Below are 18,910 nucleotides of genomic sequence, written 5' to 3'. Positions count from 1 at the left end.
AAAGGGACGTGCTATTGGTCCCAGCAGCGAAGAGGGCCATTGCTGGATTCAGAGAAGCAGGGTCCTATCATCACCAAGAAAGGTACAGGAGTAGGCCTCATACTCAGCTGGCCAGAAAGATCACCCCAAGTACTTCCAGGCCGACCGGATCCCCATCACCACCTGTAACGGTCTCCCAGGACTGGACTGTTTCCAAAGTAAAGAGGAAAAGGTAAAGAGACTGTTGTTTGTGCCTGGTTCTTTCCTCGCCTGTCGGCCCTGCACCGTGTTAGTCACACAGCACCATAGACTTTCACAAGCACCAACTGTGCCCCGGGCATTGCTCCACCTGTGGGGAGCAGTACTACCATAGCTGCTATATCATCATCCCGGAGGCCTCACACAGCAGCGGCGGCTTAATAGCCGCATGCCACAGGTGGCGTCACGAACACAACCATTAACAAGCAAGCCACATATTCAACTGACACCCACCAGGGCCACGGAGCCGGGCCCAGCCACCACTGACTACCACCGGACTAGTCCGGCCCGGCACCGGGTGTCCCATAGCCCTGGGGTGGGCGAGTCATAGGCAAGAAGCAGCTGGAAATGAAACTGAAGGAAAAGGACAAATCAGACTCAAGCCTAACCCAAAGAAGGATATCAAAGCTGCTGGCCTGCTCGGAGGTAAAAGATACACAATGGTGGCCATCAGAGCAGCAGCAATTCCTAGAGTCCATTCTGGAGCTCACTTCAGCCCACCATAGTTATGCCCCACGATTCAGACCCAGGAGCCTCTGTCCTCAGGACAGAAAGCCACTAAAAAAGGTGCAAGTGGCTGCTGTCCTTATTAGCTCTTAATTGTCCTGTCAGCTGTAGGGGCAGACCCTCACCCCCTCTGATGCCATCAAGATAAAGAGGTCAGTAGTCACACCAAATGTTTTAGCTTTTGTGAGAAGACACCACTAAGGATGTTTGGCATTACCATTCAATGAACACCTGCACTTTTATAGAAGACATAACTGCAGACAACCTACCTCAATTACATCTAACAGGTTGTCATTACCCACCATGATCTTCACAGGTTATGAGGGACTCACCTTATCAAAAACTCCCCCAGGAGAAATCAGCTGAAGTCTGGCGAGAGTATTTATGTCCAGAGTATAGCGTACATGAGGGATAACGACCTGGAAAATAATAAAAATTTAACAATAGAGAATAAAACCATCGAGGAGACATTCCCACCATTGGCTGAAAAACCAATCAGGTCTATGGATCCATCAAGTCACTCTGCTACTGAGTTGCATGTGTGACGCCCTGGGCAAGCCAGGGGTCACAGGTCACACACCACCACACCCTACACCCCAGTTAGGCACATCAAAGCTACCAAAATCCTTGTTGCCTTCCTCCAGGAGCTGGTGTTCACACCAGGGGGTGGGCCAGGCGGTTGGCTCCGCCCACCGAGGAGTACACAGCCCTGGAGGCGGGAAAACCAGAGAGAACAGTTGAGGAGTGGAGGAGTAAACAAAGTAGTGAAGTAGAGTGGTAAAGGAGGAGTAAGAGAAGCTGAAGGAAGGTGAAAGGTGACAGAAAGAAAGCCTGAAGTAGTCCAGCTGTGTGCAGGACAGGGTCAGCAAGGTCAGCAACGACGGTGACTGTCTGGAGGGGTGACTGTTCGGAAGTTCCTGGAAGGACCGCGGACGGGTGGTGACCCGGCGGTCTGGAGCAGCGTGCAAAGGACAGTCAGCACCAGGGCAGGGGCCTCTTGGACCCCGGCAAGGCTAGGAGTCGCCATAATTTGCCGAATCCGTCAGTGAAGGGGACGTAGATCCCCCAACAACCAAGTCCCGATTGAAGGCAACAGCTCAACCATTACAGTAGAGACACCGCCAGGGCACCAGTTTCTAAGGGCCAGCGCCTGCGGGCAAAGAGTAGAGCTCCTCCGGTCCAGCTTGAAGGGTGGGGACCCATCGAAACCATCAAAGACATTAGGTGCAGGAAAAGGGACATCACCATCACCTACTGGGGAAGCAAGTGCAGCCGTCCGTGGGAACAGTCTTCCCAGCCGTGTGGTTTACCGAGAAACTGTGTCATCGTTTCAGGCTGAGTGAGTACCACAGTGCCGCAAGGCACCGCGCTGCCCCCGCGTCCCTGCGCCCACCAGGCCCTGCATCTCACATCTCATCACCGGGCCCCGAGATCACCAACCCCTACCCACGGAGGGGCGACACAACAACTTGCTGCTCCACACCAACACTCCCGGGATCCCCATAAAGAGCAGCGGTGGTGCAATCACCACAACCGTGGGTGGCGTCACGGACAATAGACAATATCCCAACACCCAATCCCCTTTTCACTCACGGGCGAGGAGCGCCGCTCGAGAACCCCCGGGATCCGGCACACCGCTCGAGCCACCACTGAGCAGCAGCCGCCGGACCCGAGCAGAGGGGTGAGCGCAGTGCCGACACCCTCCTCCCCGCCCGCGACACATGTAGTGTGGCCCAGACTCAGCCATGGATAGTTGCCACTCACCTTATACACTGGATGGTTACGGGGCAGCTGCCGGTGAGTGGCGATGTTAAATACTTCAGCAAAGAGATGGGTGTGGAGCAGATGATAGACTATTTCATGGACCGTGAACTCCGCATTGCGCACCCAGATCTTGGCCAAGGTCCAGTCCCACTCATTGTCACTGGGCAAGAAGATCGGTGTCTGTTCTCCTGGAGTCTGACCCAACTATCGGAAAAAAAAACAAAAAAAAACGCATCCTGAAAACCAAGTGTGAGGAAAATCAGTCAGACTGCCCCAGTGTGACGGAGACCAGCCACGCACAACGCTTCTAGCACAGATAGTGTGCACCACATGGCTTTGGATGCTTTGAGATTTACCTAATTTATGCTGCAGAGCAGCACTCGCTGCATCCTACAGCGTTCCCAGCTGGTTAGGTTTGGGTTGTCACATCCTCAACCCAGTCAATTTGGACAAAAACTAAAAACCCATAATCTTATATCTATTGAACTAGCTTCTAGCATTAGCGGCCTCAGGATGTCCCTTACTCTTCATGGCACCGCAGAGCTTCCATGTAATGAACAGTTAGTGCCGGGCCAGGTTATGTGCCGCTCCCGTGGAAGCAGCCGAGCTGCTCGGATCCGGGTTAGCTGTGGCTCAAGAGTCTCCGGACCCAGGGGTCGTGCGGCCTCTCAAATGAAAGGGGGCATTTCCAGGGGAGTTGATGTATAGTTCGTGACACCACCCGTGGTGTACAGTAATTTGGGGAGTACTGCCGCTGTGAGTACCCAGGGTGATGGAGTGGGGCAGCAAGGTGTTGGGCATCCCTCTACCTGTGGAGGGTTACCCCGGAACTGAGGGGTGCCGTGGGTCGCTCATACTCTGTTTACCCGGTTGTCAGTTTCTGCTTATGAACTAAGTCTCTGGGTACCACTGCCGCTGAGCTCGTCCGGGTCCCATCCCCAATGGTGCTGCCTGGTGATCCGTGACCTGCCTCCTGGCACTTAGTTTGACTTCAACTTGATGGCCCGGTAGCGTGGAACTAGCCGGGCCCCGCTCCCTACTATGGCTAAGTATGGGAGCTTGCTCTCAGGGCTCACACATGGGATTTTTTGGACCGCTTTGGTTTGGAAAGTCCTATCCCCCTCGTTGCGCTAATGCCCTGATTCTCGAGTGGGTGGGAACAGATCATAAAGGCTCCGTTCTCATCAGGTGAATTATCGTGTTGCCTGAAGCTACTCCCCGACCTTGGGTCCGTGTACCCAGTCGTGCCTTCGGTCCCGGACCGGTGATAGTGCTTGGCTGCCGGCTGTCCTCCGACAGGTCCGAGCACCTCGCCACAATCCCCTGAGACTGGGGGTCCAACTCCTCTAGACCCAGACCACCGTCTGCAACCTAGACAGTTACTTTCTGAGCTCTCAGCTTGAGGGCTACTTCCAAACTCTCCTTCCACTCTCCTCTCACTACACTGCTCCCCTCCAGGTGGACGACTATTCCTCTCAAGCCGTCCACTGGTGTGTTAAGTGGGTGTGGTGCAGGGTGTATCTAGGATTTTATTTGCTGTTTGAGTAAACACCATTTAGTTAGGGACCCAGAACCAAGAGGGAGGTGGATACTGCACGGGAGGGCAGCTTGTCCGGCACCCTGTGATGATCGGATAGTCCAGGGGCGTCACAGTTACATAGTCTTCATTTCTGGTCATCTGCTAAAGAGACAATTGTAGGAGAATTTTTAGATTATTGCTTGTATAGGAAGTGGTTGATTTGCTCCTATTTTACAGGGCTGTGATGTAAATGTGTTTAATGCTGAATGTACATTAGTGCGGCTGCTGGCGATGTAGCAGGGCGGGAGCAGCGCAGCAGTTGGCGAGATCTTCCAGCTAATAAGCTTATTGCTGGTGTGCATTTCAGAGTAATGTATGATGTAAGATGCATAATATGTGTTTCCAGGCGGGAGGCCTCTGTCTGCAGGAGCCGGGAAGACTGCTCGGTGGAACCGAGGTTGACCGGGACAGGGTAGTGGCCCGCCGGTACCGACCCAGGGAACAGACTCTGAAAACGGAGCACAAAGGGGGATACTCAGACCCTGAAGCTAGGTCCAGAAGTGACTGGGGGCTAGCTAATTAACTGATTGCGGCCAGGACTAGAGAACCTGTCCCACCCAAAGTCCCGACTGAAGGCAACAGCCCACCGAGGGGGATAAAAGGCCAGCACCACGGCTCAGAGATCCTACGGGCCAGCGTCTGTGGGCAAAGGGCTCCTTAGGCAACCACAAGCCGGGAGCGGACTCCTGAAGTTGAAAGCACAGGCAGTCCACCATCAAACATAGGTGCGGGAGAAAGACAGACCACCAGCCGGGTGGGGGAACCCGAACACAGCCGGCTGCGGGCACAGACCCACATCACCTTGGTTTACCAGAGACTCGTGTGTGTTTCTAGTAGTGAGTACATCAGCACCCTGCGGTCACCCATCTCCCTGCATCGCCAGTCTCCCCAACAGGTCCCGGGGCCACCATCCCTGCCCACGGCGGGGTTAACAACTTGCTGCACAACATCTCCCCCGGGTGCCCCATAACTGCAGCGGTTGTGTCCAATAACACCACGCACCATGGGTGGCGTCACGTACAAACTTTCCAAAATCCCATACACCATAACCCCCTTTCAGTCGAAGTGACCGCGAGATCCCCCGGTCCTGAGACCCTCGAGCCACCCACAGAAGGTCCGGATCCGAGCAGCTCGGCTGCTGCAAGCGGGGCGGTACACCTAGATTTCTGGCGTCACGAACAGGATACTTACCTTGTGGAAGTGCGCCTTGTACTGAAGTCAGTGGCAATCCGTTGAAAAATTTCCAGAAAACGCCATCTTGCCGCCATCTTTTGGCTTGAAAATTGCTGCCCAGGGTCTTCTTCCCCGAGAAAGGGAGCGAAGCTGAAGCCCCGCCCCCTGGGAACATGGCCGAAAAGCAAAGCCGGAAGTCGGAAAATGAAACTTACCGGCCAGAGAGCAGAGTGCCAAGAAAAGACCAAGGGGAGGAGCGGGAAGATGTCCGTGCCTAACCCTGATTGCAGAGTGGCGCCGGCCGCTGGAGCGGTGGTGCCTGCAGGTGCGCCTGATGATGGGAACGTGGCGGCGCTCGCTCCGGTCGCAGGAGTGGGGTAGGCCGCGGTTCCAACAGTCACCCAGGTAATGCCAATCTCCTTGCCCTACGTGCCCGGCGCTGCCTGACTACCCCAGTACGATGGGAAGCCTGATGCCTTGCCAGTGTTCCGGAAGAAAATATGCACAATACTTGATTTGTACGCCATGAGTGGCAAACAGCGTGCAGCGGTAGTCCTAGGGCAGCTGACCGGTGCCGCCGAGCAGGAGGAGGAGACTTGGGCAGACGCGGATCGGGCCTTGGTGACCGCCATTTTTGACAAGCTCCAGATCGCTTTTGAAACCCGCACAGAAGCGGGAGTTGCGGATGCAGTTTTACCATTGTCGTCAGCGGCCGCAGGACAGTGTCCGAGACTACGCCTTGCGGCTACACACGGTCTTACGTACGCTGAGGCGGGTGGATCCCATCAGTGAGACTGACAGTAACAAGATGCTAGTAGAGCAGTTCCTGCAGGTGCTGGGGTCCGCCGAAGATCGCAAACAATTGCGGCTGTGGTCACTGGAGCACACCGACCTGAACTTTGCGGTTCTGAAAGACCGGGCCATCAAAGCCCTCCAGGCGCCGGATGCTGGTGCTCCCAACCAGTCACCTTGGCCGGCTGACACCGCTCCCGTCTCCATAACAGCCCCCCTGTTGGCCCTACCGGTCCCCAACGCAGCCATCGGAGCTCCGGAAGATCTGTTGTCGCAAGTCCAGCGCCTGAATGATTACGTCGCCAGGATCCTCGCCACCCTGCAGCTCCCGATGAAAGTCAAGCCAGCGGAGAAGATACAGCTCGCCGACAGCCCGGAGGATGTCCCCTGGATGCAGCGGAGGAGGAACAACACCCGGTATGGGCCACCTGTCTGCTACAAATGTAACAAGACTGGGCACTACTCCAGATGGTGTCCGTTAAACGAGCAGCCCCTGAGGCCAAGGGTCAATCCTCAGGAGTAGACCCTCAAGGCCCAGCTGATTGGCGGGACCGGTAAGTTGGAGGTCACCCCATCATCTCCCTGGCGGTGGACGGTATCCCGACTATGGCCCTTCTTGACACTGAATCGCAGGTAACGACTATGCCCTATACGTTGTACCAACGGTATTGGTCTGAGTGAACTTGCCCCTCCGGACGATAGTTTAAGCATCATTGCGGCCAATGGACTCCCTATGACCCAAGTGGAGTTCAAGGAAGGGACTTTGACCGTAGGGCGAACAGAGCTGAAACGTCAGGGGACGATTGTGGTGCAGAATGAATCCAGTGACCGTAACCCAAAAGTGGTCCTAGGGACCAATGTGATTGAGCACTGCATGGGAGAGATGTTGAGCCTGTTGCAACAGTTGTCTGCCACTGTGGGAGGGGGCTGGCAGAGGGCTCTGCAATGCGAAATCCGGGCCCTCCTGCAGCAGCAAGTGAATATGACAGGTGGAGAGATCGGTTGTGTGCGAGTGATTGATGCGGCGCCCGTAGTGGTGCCTCCACGGAGCGAGATTATGATCTGGTGCAAGGCAGCAGTAGGTCCCCAGGGACAGGATGACCCAGCAGTGGTGGAGCCTTTGCCTTCAGAACATTGGCCCACAGTAATGGCAGCCAGAGGGGTGTGATTGATGTCAAGAAGGGGAGAGTGCCCGTGAGAGATGAACTGCGGAGGGGAATAGGTTATTCTGCCCCGCTATGCCACCATTGCCAAGTTCTCTGTAGACGCAGATGCCATCCATGTAGCAACCTCCACATCACAGTCAGATAGTGACACCCCGCCCAGACAAGTAGAGGACTGGTGCCGGGAGCTGCATGTTGACACCGAATCTACACCCACACATCAAAGAGTGGGTGTATCGGGTAGTGCAAGAGTATGGGCAGGTATTCAGTAAACACCCATTAGATTTGGAAGGATTAAGGAGGTTCAACACCATATCCCCACAGGTATGCATCCACCTATCAAAGAGGTACAGGCCGATCCCACCAGCACACTATCAGTGCACCAAAGATATGTTGAGGAACATGGAGGCAGGGGTCGTCCGTGATAGTTGTAGTCCCTGGGCAGCTCCGTTGGTGCTGGTGAAGGATGGTACCATGAGGATGTGTGTGGATTACCGGAAGATTAATCAAATAATGCATAAGGATGCATACCCTCTCCCTCATATTGAAGAGTTGTTGGCTGCGCTGAAGGCTGCTACATTATTTCTCTACCCTTGACCTCACCAGTGGCTATTTGCAAGTGGTGGTTGCAGTAGCCGACCGCAAGTAGACTGCGTTTGCTACCCCGATGGGACTCTGCAAGTTCAACAGTATGCAGTTTGGGCTGTGTAATGCCCCGGGAACTTTCCAGAGGCTCATGGAGTGTTGCTTGGGGCATCTCAACTTCGAGACTGTTCTGCTGTACCTGGATGATGTGATAGTCTATTCCAAGAGCTACAAGGCCCATCTGGAGCACCTCACAGAAGTGTTTGCAGCCCTCTCCAAGTACGGGATGAAATTAAAGCCCTCTAAGTGCCACCAGCTGAAACCCAAAGTGCAGTACCTCGGGCATGTGGTGAGCGCGGAAGGCGTGGCTTCGGACCCTGAGAAAACCAACGCCATCCAGAGTTGGCCGCAACCTACCACGGTAAAAGGTGAGGCAGTTCCTGGGCCTGGTGGGCTACCGTTGCTTTATCAAGGGATACACAAAGATGGCTGCTCCCATGCAAGAACTCTTCGTGGGACAGACCAAGAATGGCAGAGCTCCCGGACCCCCGTTTGTCTGTGGTGAGAAGCGCAAGCAGTCCTTCCAGCAGCTGAAGTTGGCCCTGGCAAGGGAAGATATCCTGGCTTATCCAGACTAAGGACTCCCGTTCATTCTCTACACCAACGCCAGCAATGTGGGCTTGGGTGCGGTCCTATCCCAGATGCAAGATGTCAGGGAGAAGGTGATCGCCTACGCCAGCTGGAAGCTTAAGCCCATGGAAAGGAACCCTGAGAACTACAGCTCCTTCAAGTTGGAGTTCTTGGCACTCGTCTGGACGATAACAGAGGTTTAAGCATTACCTGGCATCGGCAAAGTTCACCGCTTACATGGACAACAACCCTTTGACGCACCTGGACACGGCCAAACTGGGAGCCCTGGAGCAGCGATGGGTGGCTCGGCTATCCAACTATGACTTCATTAACTACAGGGCTGGCAGGAAGACCACTAATGCGGATGCATTGTCTCGGATGCCACACCTACCAGATTAAGGGATGGAGGAAGACAGTCTGGAGGAGATCAAGCTGCCCGCGTTCCATCAACCAGGGGATGAAAAACCCTATGTTGGCACGCAGCAAGCAAACCTCGACTTGATGCCCAGCCAAGGGTGGCAGGAGGCCCAAGATCAAGAGCCCGCGGTCCAGCTCGTCAAGATGGCGATTGCCCAAGGCGCTTCTAGATTGGAACCTACAGCCCCTACTGAAGCTCAGCGGCTGTGGAAGGAGAAAGGCCGCCTTTACCTGTGACAAGGAAAGCTATACAGGGAACTGATTAAGCCGAAGACACATCAGAAAGTCCGCCAGCTGGTGGTGCCGCAGGCATGTGTGCCCAAGGTCCTGAAGGCGTACCATGACAGCGCCGGACACTTTGGCTGGAAGAAGTTGGAGATGCTGCTGAGAGAGCGCTTCTACTGGAGTGGGATGCGAGAGTCCGTAGAGGCCTGGTGCAGAGAATGTGGTCCCTGTACGCGAGAAGACGGGATGAAACCAGCCAGAAGGCCCCGTTACAGCTGATTGTTACCCGCCAGCCGCTGGAGCTGGTCGCCTTGGATCATGTCAAGCTCATGCCTAGCCAGAGTAGGTATACATACGCCCTGACCATCGGCGACCATTATTCCAGATTCATGGTGGTGGTTCGCCGTCAAAGATCTAACAGGCCGCACTGCAGCCAGGGCCTTCCAAGCGTACTTCTGCCGGCCGCAAGGTTACTCGGAGAAGGTGATCACGTACCAGGGCCCGGCCTTCGAGGCAGAGGTTTTCCAGGAGTTTTGCAACCTGTACAGGTGCAAGAAAATCCGGACCACGGCCTACCATGCCCAACCTAATGAGATGTGTGAAAAGATGAACCATTTGGTCCTTAACCTCCTCAATACCCTGCCCCTTGTGGCCGGAGAAGCTGCCCGACTTGGTGGACATGTACAACAACATCCCCTGCAGTTCCACCAAGTGCACACCTGCGTACCTAATGAGAGCCCGGCCGGGAAGGCGGACGGTCTGTTTAACCAAGGGGGGAGTGTGACGCCCTGGCCAGCCAGGTAGTCACAGATAGGGCCCCGCATTACACCTTTCCCACACAGGTAACATACAGCCGCACATTGTAACCTAGTCACCACCCCCAGGGCCTGCTAGACACACCAGGGGGTGGAACCAGGTGGTTGGAAGACTCCCACCAAGGAGTCTAGACAGCCTGGGGCGGGAAAAGTAAACAGTCTAGTCTAGATTAGTCTGAAGTTCAAGTTTGAGAGGAGTGTGGGCTGGAGCTGTGTGCAGCTCCAGCAGAGGCAAAAAACCCCAATTTGACAGGTGCCAGGGTAGGAGGCTAGGAGGCAGACGGAGGCCTCTGTCTGCAGGAGCCGGGAAGACAGCTCTGTGGAACCGAGGTGGACCGGGACAGGGTAGTGGCCCGCCGGTACCGACCTGGGGAACCGACTCAGAAACCGGAGCACAAAGGGGGGGTACTCAGACCCTGAAGCTAGGTTCAGAAGCGACTGGGGGCTAACTAATTAACTGATTGCGGCCAGGACTAGAGGTCCTGTCCCACCCAAAGTCCCGACTGAAGGCAACAGCTCACCGATGGGGATAAAAGGCCACCACCACGGCTCAGATCCCACGGGCCAGCGTCTGCGGGCAAGGGACTCCTTAGGCAACCACAAGCCGGGAGCGTACTCCTGAAGTTGCAAGCAGTCAGTCCACCATCTTACACAGGTGAAGGAGAAAGACCACCAGCGGGGTGGGGAAACCCGAACGCAGCCGGCTGTGGGCACAGACCACCATCACCTTAGTATACCAGAGACTTGTGTGTGTTTCTAATAGTGAGTACATCAGCACCCTGCGGTCGCCCATCTCCCTGCATCGCAAGCCTCCCCAACGGGTCCCGGGGCCACCATCCCTGCCCACGGAGGGGTTTACTTGCTGCACAACATCTCCCCCAGGTGCCCCGTAACTGCAGCGGTGGTGTCCAATACCACCACACACCGTGGGTGGCGTCACGTACAAACTTTCCAAAATCCCATACACCATAACCCCCTTTTCAGTCGAAGTGACCCCGAGCCCCCCCCGCGGGGTCTGGAGACCCTCGAGCCACCCACAGAAGGTCCGGATCAGAGCAGCTCGGCTGCTGCGAGCAGGGCGGTACACCTCCATAACAAATGTTTAGATAAGGTATAGTGCAACATAGGGACAAGTGTGCAGGAGGGGAAGCAGTGGTAGATAATGTGTTAGAGGCATACTAAGTGTAGGTTCAGCAGATCAGGTATTGATACAGTGGTATTCTAGAAGACCGCACAGTGGCCAGAGCAAGGAGTCAGCTGGTAAAGCAGACAGGACAGAGGAGTCAGTTTAGTTAAGATGCAGTAGTGTGCTGCATAGGAGGTTCTGGGATCACAAGCCCTGGATCAGGGTTTTCCCAGGCCTCAGAGGAATCCTTCAATTGTGTCATATGGGCACAGCTGCAAGAGACGGGGACCATAGATGTCAGGCTCAGCTGCTGGAGGAATAGTGTCCAGGGCGAGACCTGGACAGAAGATTAGTCCATTGAGCAGCAGCAGCACGGTAACAGTGGAGAAAGTGTTGGTTATGAAGATTGAGACGTTTTACTGTGAAGAGGTCTATTATGAAGAATGAATGCTGAATAAAGAAGTTTAAGTTTGAGTCACAGAAAATAGTTTGTGAAGTGTTGCCCGAGAATGATGTTAATGACTGACCAGGTGGTGGACGAGCCATCGAATGTGCAAGTAAGTGTCACACCCCCGCCAGATGGGGTGGAATGCATGCACACCACCTGTTTGAAAAAGTCGAGTATGCTGCCGGCCATCACCTTGATCCCCTCTTCACTTTGACCTCTCTGATCAGTTGTAAGTGGGAAGGGGAGAATTGCAGCTGTACAAGTGGATAGTTAGCTTTATAGTTTACTGTGACGCCCCTGAGGCTTCAGTTGCCACAGGGTACTGCATCTCCTTTAAGATGTAGTACCCATCCTGGGTAAGGAGAGGTTAATCGCTGGCGTTTTTCACATTCACTAACCACAGTTAGGGGGGGTGGCCATCACGAAGCATGGTACTTCCCCAGTCACTAGGACAACCACCTAAGGGGCAGGCACCACATGGGGAAAAGGAAGGAGCATCTCCACAGTTAGCCCTGGGTACAATTTGGAGTGAGGAGCAGTCGGAACTTCAATCCAGGCACATTCTCTCTACCTTCACACTTCTGGGAGCGCCATAGGACCCACAGCTTGGAGCAGGTAGCTCAGCCTGGGTTCTCTACAGCTACACGGGATTCCAGGGTCTGCGGAGAGTGCAAGAAACACCCTCAACCCGTTCCATATTCCACATACACCGGGATTGGTGCCAAGGCGACAAAAAGGACAGGCAGACAGTCTCTGTGGGTTCAAGGTTTCTTTACTCAGTCCTGGTTTACCTGGGAGATGCCAGTCACTGCCATGATTGGCCCCAGTCGATCCCCAAGAATTCGAGGTCACCGGTGTTCCCACTGAGTTTTTTTTGGTCAGGGTCCCTCCAATCCCGATGTATGTGAAATATGGAATGGGCTGCGGGGGTTTCTTGCACTCTCCGCAGACCCTGGAATCCTGTGTATCTGTAGAGAACCCAGGCTGAGCTACCTGCTCCAAGCTGCGGGTCCTATGGCGCTCCCAGAAGTGTGAAGGTAGAGAGAATGTGACTGAAGTCCCAACTGTGCTACTCACCCCAAGCTGTGCCCGGGGCTAACTGACTATGTGTGGATATGCTCCCCCCCCTCCCCCCAGGTGTTTGTCCTAGTGACCAGGAAAGTCCCATGCTTCGTGAAGGCCACCCCCTATCAACCCCAGTCCAACCCCTGGTGGGAAAGTACCTAACCGTTTGTGGTTTGTTGATGTGAGAAACACCAACGATTAACCACTCCTTACCCGTGATGAGTACTACATCTTGAAGGTGATGCAGTACCCTGTGGCGACGGAAGCCTCAGGGGCGCCAAATTACAAAATGGGAGCACGTCTATTTTAACGATGCACCAGATCCTCCCAGTGGGAGATGCCTTGCCTGAAGTCCTGAACTGTGGATGTCCCTAGAATTGCTCAGGATTAGAAAACGAACCTTCTATGCCAGACGCACCTTTAAGGCTTATAGTTGTAGAGAAAGCTGGACCATGTCTTAAGCATGTGGAGTACAACCAAGGGCAGAAAAAAAATACAAGATGCTGAATGCTATTACCGAACAATACCTGGATAGCGATGGGGAGCAGCTGGTCCTGGGGGTCCTTCCACAGCAGACACATGGGGGCAGTCATGTATTGCGGCTTCCCATTAATAAAGTCATTTTTAGGAACTCCATGGAGTAACTTGTAATCGGCCAGGAAGACATTTCCATACTGTAAGATTAGTGGACAGGGTAGAGAAGATCACACACTGGTATAGACATCGTAAGATGATAGTGATCAGTCCCTCACCTCCAGCTCTTTATCCAGGTCTGTGGAGGACCCCAACAATGAGGCCACCATGCTGCTGCTGACTGGGAAGTTCTCCGGTAACTCGATGCATTTCTTTATCAGCATTGGATTAACGCCATTCAGAAATTGGTAACTAAAGAAGGAGTCCTCATTCCAGATCCGGGAGACCTCATCTGGAGAGAAGGAAAATTATCAAAAGCATCGGGACTGAAACCTCATACTAATAGTCATGTGAATAGTGGATGGTCATGGAACAAGTTTCTACAGGTGCACAACTGGCTACATCGATGGTGCCATCAACAAGGATTCAGATTTCTGGATCACGGAGTGAATTACCTGTATGATGGACTAAAAACCATAAAGGGGAGTACCCCATTAAAATATAACTTCATATTTTCATTAAAAGTGACTAAAAAAAAAAAAAAAAGGAAGTGTAAAATATAGGGTATATACTAATAACCAGGTGGGAGGTATAGAACTAGAGAAGAAAAACACTGGCCCTATAGTGTCTCTCCCTACCTGGCAATGGAGGGTATGACGTCCTAGGGTTGGGACGCCTCCATTTAACGACGGGAAGCCCTCTCTGACCCTATTACACCCTAACAAAAACACCAACTACAAAATTGAACAATAATCCCCATTGCAATGCAATAGTGGGGAGGGGGCGCACATCATAGCAGCGGTTTTATGCATTTCATAAATCCCCTTCACTAATGATGCCCCATGTTTCATCACCAATATATGGGGTACACTGATTTTTTTTTTTCCACGCGACATCTGTGGATGGATTTATTCACTTCCGGTTCCTGTGCTACTACCCGCTCCGGCTATAAATAGCAGACATTTGTAGGCACTTCAGGTATCACCCCTCTTCACCATAGCTCTCATACTCCAGGGAGGCTTGCACATTTGTTGTTGACCCCCTGAGGAATCCCTGGTATCTTCTGGGACTGGGCGTCTGAACCACAATTCAGATAAGTCCCCCTCCCCACTATTGCATTGCAATGGGGATTATTGTTTAATTTTGTATTTGGTGTTTGTTAGGGTGTAATAGGGTCAGTGAGGGCTTCCAGTCATTGAATGGGGGGAGCGTCAACCCTAGGACGTGCTACCCTCCATTGCCAGGTAGGGAGAGACACTATAGGGCCAGTGTTTTCCTTCTCTATTTTTATACCTCCCACCTGATTAGTATATACCCTATATTTTACCATTTGTGTGTGTTATGGTAACTTGACTTTTTAATTAAAATAAAAGTTATTTTAATGGGGTTGTGACGCCCTGGCGCCACCAGTTGGCCACAGAGAAACAAACACCACCCCACATCAGGTACCATCTGCCACAAAATCCTAGCCAACCACTCAGGGTAGGAAGGACACACTAGTGGGTGGGACCAAGTGGATGGGAGCGCCCACCTAGGGGTCTTGAGGATCCGTGGGAGGGAACCAGTGAGTGGAAATTAGAGTTCAAGTAAAGTGGAAGTGCAAGTTTGAGAGAGTCAAGTTCGAGCCTAGTGAAGGGTAGCCAGGGTAGTGGCCCTGGTCTACTGGCTAGGTGGCAAGCAGTGGACCGTGTTTAAAGGCGACAGGAGTCCGGCTGCGGGAAATCCAAAGTGGACCAGGACAGGGTTGGAGCCCGCTGGTACCGACAGCAGAGATCTGGTCCTTAAACCATGCACAGTCGGGGTACCTGGACCCTAGAAGATGGTTGCAAGCCCCTTCTCTAACCAGGCCAGGAGCAAGGTTCCAGATGTTCGTGTGTTAGCTCAGATGGGCTGCAGTTTCGCTCTACTGTGGGGGATAGGGTATCCGCAACAACCCACTGAGATCCCAAGGGTCAGTTTTAACGGGCACATCTCCCAACCAAAACCAAATCAGGAGTGGACTTCCCCATTTCACACGAGGATGTCCAAAATAGTAGAAAAAAGTACAAAGTGCCGGAGGAAGGGACATTGGTACACCAGCCGGGTGTGGGAACCGTATACACCCTGAAACGGCAGTCGGCCACTGACACCTTGGTTTACCAGCAGACTCGTGTGCAATCATTGAATCGTCAGTACACCCACACCCTTCGGTCCAGCCCGGTGCACTACCACCAGCAGCCATCACCTCTCGTGTTCTAGACACTGGGCCCCAGGGCATCCACCCCTACCCACGAGGGGTTAACATCCAGCTGCCACTCCATCGCCCCCGGGTGCTCCCCAACAGCAGCGGTGGTACTCCACTTTACCACACACCGTGGGTGACATCACAAACTGTCTACAACAATCCCCTGCACATATTACATCCCTTTTTATTTGAGTGTCCGCACGACCCCCGGGTCCGGAGACCCCTTGAGCCACTGCGGATCCGGATCAGAGCAGCCCGGCTGCTGACGTGGGGGCGGCACAGGGTACTCCCCTTATGGTTTTCTTCTACATATTTACCCTGATCTATCAGCTGCAGCCTGGTTATAAATAACTATGATGGTAAGGTGCAGCCCATCTTTAGCAAGTAGTCCAAGACTGGAAAACACATTTGGAAATGGCCTTGCTACGCTCAAGAGAGCTTTAAACTAGAACAGCGTGGGAAGGGAAGAAAAAGTCCAGGGAAAGCCACACACGTGACAAATACTACTGACAACTCTGCTGCTAGAAATGGAAAGGAAGAACTAAGACCAAAAAAATCTGAATAATGAAAATATGGGGGAAAGAAAACAATCACAAACTAAAATGTTTTTCTACAAATGCACAGAGCATGAGCAACAAACAAGGAGAATGGAGTTACTGACTCAGGAAAGGAAATATGATGCCACTGGCATCACAGACCTGGTGGAACGATCCACACATGACTGGAGGACAAGGCTGGAAGGATGCAACTTATGTGCAAAAAACAGACCTAATAAACGAGGAGGAGGTGTCGAATTGTATGTTAGAAAATCCTGTATCTCCACAGAGATCGAAGCTTCAGAGACTGGGAATTCTGTGGAAGTTGTAAGAATACACGGAGAAAACAAGGGAAAGCACACCATTGTAGGCGAGTACTACAGGCCGCCTCAACAAGCCGAGGATATGGAGAAACTCTATACATCAGATGACCAACTTCTCAAGAAAATATGATGTTGTGATCATGGGAGATTTCAACTCTCCAGACATTTGTTGGGAATCTCAGGCAAAAGTAACCGTTCCAACAAATTCTTATCCTCTGTTACTGACAACTTTATCTTCCAAGAGGTAGAGGAGAAAACAAGGGGATCTGCTACCTTGGATCTAATCCTTACAAACAGGGAGGAAATAGTTGAGGTGGTAAGGGTGGCTGGAACCCTGGGAAGCTGTGACCATGCCATCATAGAGGAGGTAAGGGTGGCTGGGGCCCTGGGAAGCAGTGACTATGCCATCATAGAGGAGGTAAGGGTGGCTGGGGCCCTGGGAAGCAGTGACCGTGCTATCATAGAAGAGGTAAGGGTGGCTGGGACCCCGGGAAGCAGTGACCATGCTATCAGAGGTGGTAAGGGTGGCTGGGATCCTGGGAAGCAGTGACCATGCCATCATAGAGTTTTGGATAACTAGAGGAGGAAAACCAGTGAAAACTCAGACTTCAAGGCTGGATTTCAGAAAGGCAGATTTTAAGGGACTCAGAAAGAGGATAGCCGGGATTCAATGGCCGTATGTCCTTAAAGGACAGAAATGTCCAGGAAGGATGGGACATCTTGAAAAATGAGATTCTCAAAGCGCAATTGTTAATCCCCAAAAGAGGAAAGAATAAGAAACATTTAAGGAAATCAGGCTGGATGAACACATAACTTAAACACAGGCTAAAAAGGAAGAAAGAAATGTTTATTAAATGGAAAGAGGGAGGCAAATCTAAAGAATTTAATACAGTCTGCAAAACCTGCAGGGCACACAGATTAGCCAGAGCTGATAATGAAATAAGGCAGCAAGAGATGTCAAAAGCAATAAAAAAGGATTTTGGAGTTATGTCAATAATAAAAGAAAAGTCAAAGATGTTATAGGAATTTTACAGGATGAAAATGGTGAAGTTGTAAAAAATGATGTTGAGAAGGAAGAACTTTTAAATTGTTATTTTGCATCTGTTTTCTTTGAAAAAGTAAATGTAAAATCAACTGATCTTCACCGTTCTATTGTAGGATAAGAATCCAGGCCATCAATAAACAGAGATAGTGAGGGAATACTGAGATAACATTAATGAATTCAAGTCCCCAGGTCCAGATAAATTACACCCCAGAGACCTGAAGGGGTTAGCAGAGGAAATATTATAACCACTTCATAATTTTTGAAAATTGTTGGAGAACAGGAGAAGTTCCAGAAGACTTGAGCAAATGTTGTCCCCATCTTCAAATAGAGGAAGACTGTGGACCCAGGGAACTACAGACCTGTGAGCCTGACTTCCATACCAGGAAAGAGCTTTGAACAAATTAAAATATTTATGCAAGTACCTGCATGAGAATGAAGTGATTAACCAGAGCCAGCATGGGTTGTAACTATTAAGTCATGTCAGACTAACTTAATTTCCTTCTATGACAGAACCACTGACTGGGTGGATCAGGGAAATGCAGTAGATATAGTATATCTTGACTTCAGTAAAGCATTTGACAAAGTATCTCATACAATACTTATTGAAAAAATGACCAAGTGTGGAATGGACAATGCAACTGTTAGATGGATTTGTAGAGTCAAAGAGTGGTCATAAATGGCTGCACATCCAGTTGGAAGACTGTCTCAAGTGGGGTACCACAAGGCTCTGTCCTGGGCCCAGTGTTCAACATTTTTATCAATGATTTAGATGAAGGTATTAAGGGTAAACTGATTACATTTGCTGATGACACAAAGTTAGGAGGAATAGCGAATACTAGAGAAGAGAGCGGATTCAACAAGATCTAAACAAGCTTGAACAATTGGTATCGACTAATATGATTTTTAACAGAGAAATGCAAAGTCATACATCTCTGCAAGAATAATGAAAAGAGCATATACAGCATGGGAGGAATAGAGCTATGCAAAAGCATGTGTGAAAAAGACTTAGGTATACTAATAGATCACAGACTACACAGCAGTCACCAGTGTGACGCAGCAGCAAAAAAGGCAAACACCATTCTAGGATGTAATAACAGAAGTATGCAGTCTAAATCATGTGATGTCATTATCCCCTTTACTCCTCTTTGGTCAGACCTCATCTGGAATACTGTGTCCAGTTCTGGGCACCACATTTTAAAAGAGACAACAAACTGGAGCAAGTTCAGAGAAGAGTGACCAGAATGATGACTGTTCTGGAAACCATGTCCTATGAGGAACGGTTACAGGATTTAGGGTTGTTTAGCTTGCAAAAGAGAAGACTGAGAGGAGACTTAATAGCGGTCTACAAATATCTTAAAGGCTGTCACACTGTAGATGGATCAGCGCTATTCTCATTTTCACAAGGAAAGACTAGAAGCAATGGGATGAAACTGATGGGGAGGAGACACAGATTAGATATTAGAAAAAAAAAAAATTGACAGTGAGGATGATCAACGAGTGGAAAAGGCTGCCACGAGAGGTGGAGAGTTCTCCTTCAATGGAAGTCTTTAAAAAGGTTGGACGGACATCTGTCTGGGATGATTTAGTGAATCCTGCTTTGAGCAGGGGGTTGGACCCAGGAGG

The 18,910-nt window shown here is 51.5% G+C and overlaps 1 protein-coding gene across 1 annotated transcript in view; it reads right to left on the bottom strand.

Annotated features, from left to right (window-relative positions):
* LOC142290783 (polyunsaturated fatty acid lipoxygenase ALOX15B-like) overlaps positions 1-18,910 on the bottom strand; it is a 50,747-nt gene that overhangs the window by 17,202 nt on the left and 14,635 nt on the right. Inside the window, exons 6-9 of the mRNA XM_075334784.1 lie at positions 13,279-13,451; positions 13,054-13,200; positions 2,509-2,712; positions 1,077-1,163 (exon numbers count right to left, since the gene is read on the bottom strand). Coding sequence (XP_075190899.1) covers positions 1,077-1,163; positions 2,509-2,712; positions 13,054-13,200; positions 13,279-13,451 — 611 coding nt within the window. The remainder of the gene's footprint in view (positions 1-1,076; positions 1,164-2,508; positions 2,713-13,053; positions 13,201-13,278; positions 13,452-18,910) is intronic.

Source organism: Anomaloglossus baeobatrachus, chromosome 2 (genome assembly GCF_048569485.1).
Source record: "Anomaloglossus baeobatrachus isolate aAnoBae1 chromosome 2, aAnoBae1.hap1, whole genome shotgun sequence".
In the NCBI taxonomy this organism is placed as follows: Eukaryota; Metazoa; Chordata; class Amphibia; order Anura; family Aromobatidae; genus Anomaloglossus; species Anomaloglossus baeobatrachus.
The sequence above is the reverse complement of the archived record's forward strand: the minus strand, read 5'-3'. Positions and strand labels throughout refer to the sequence as shown.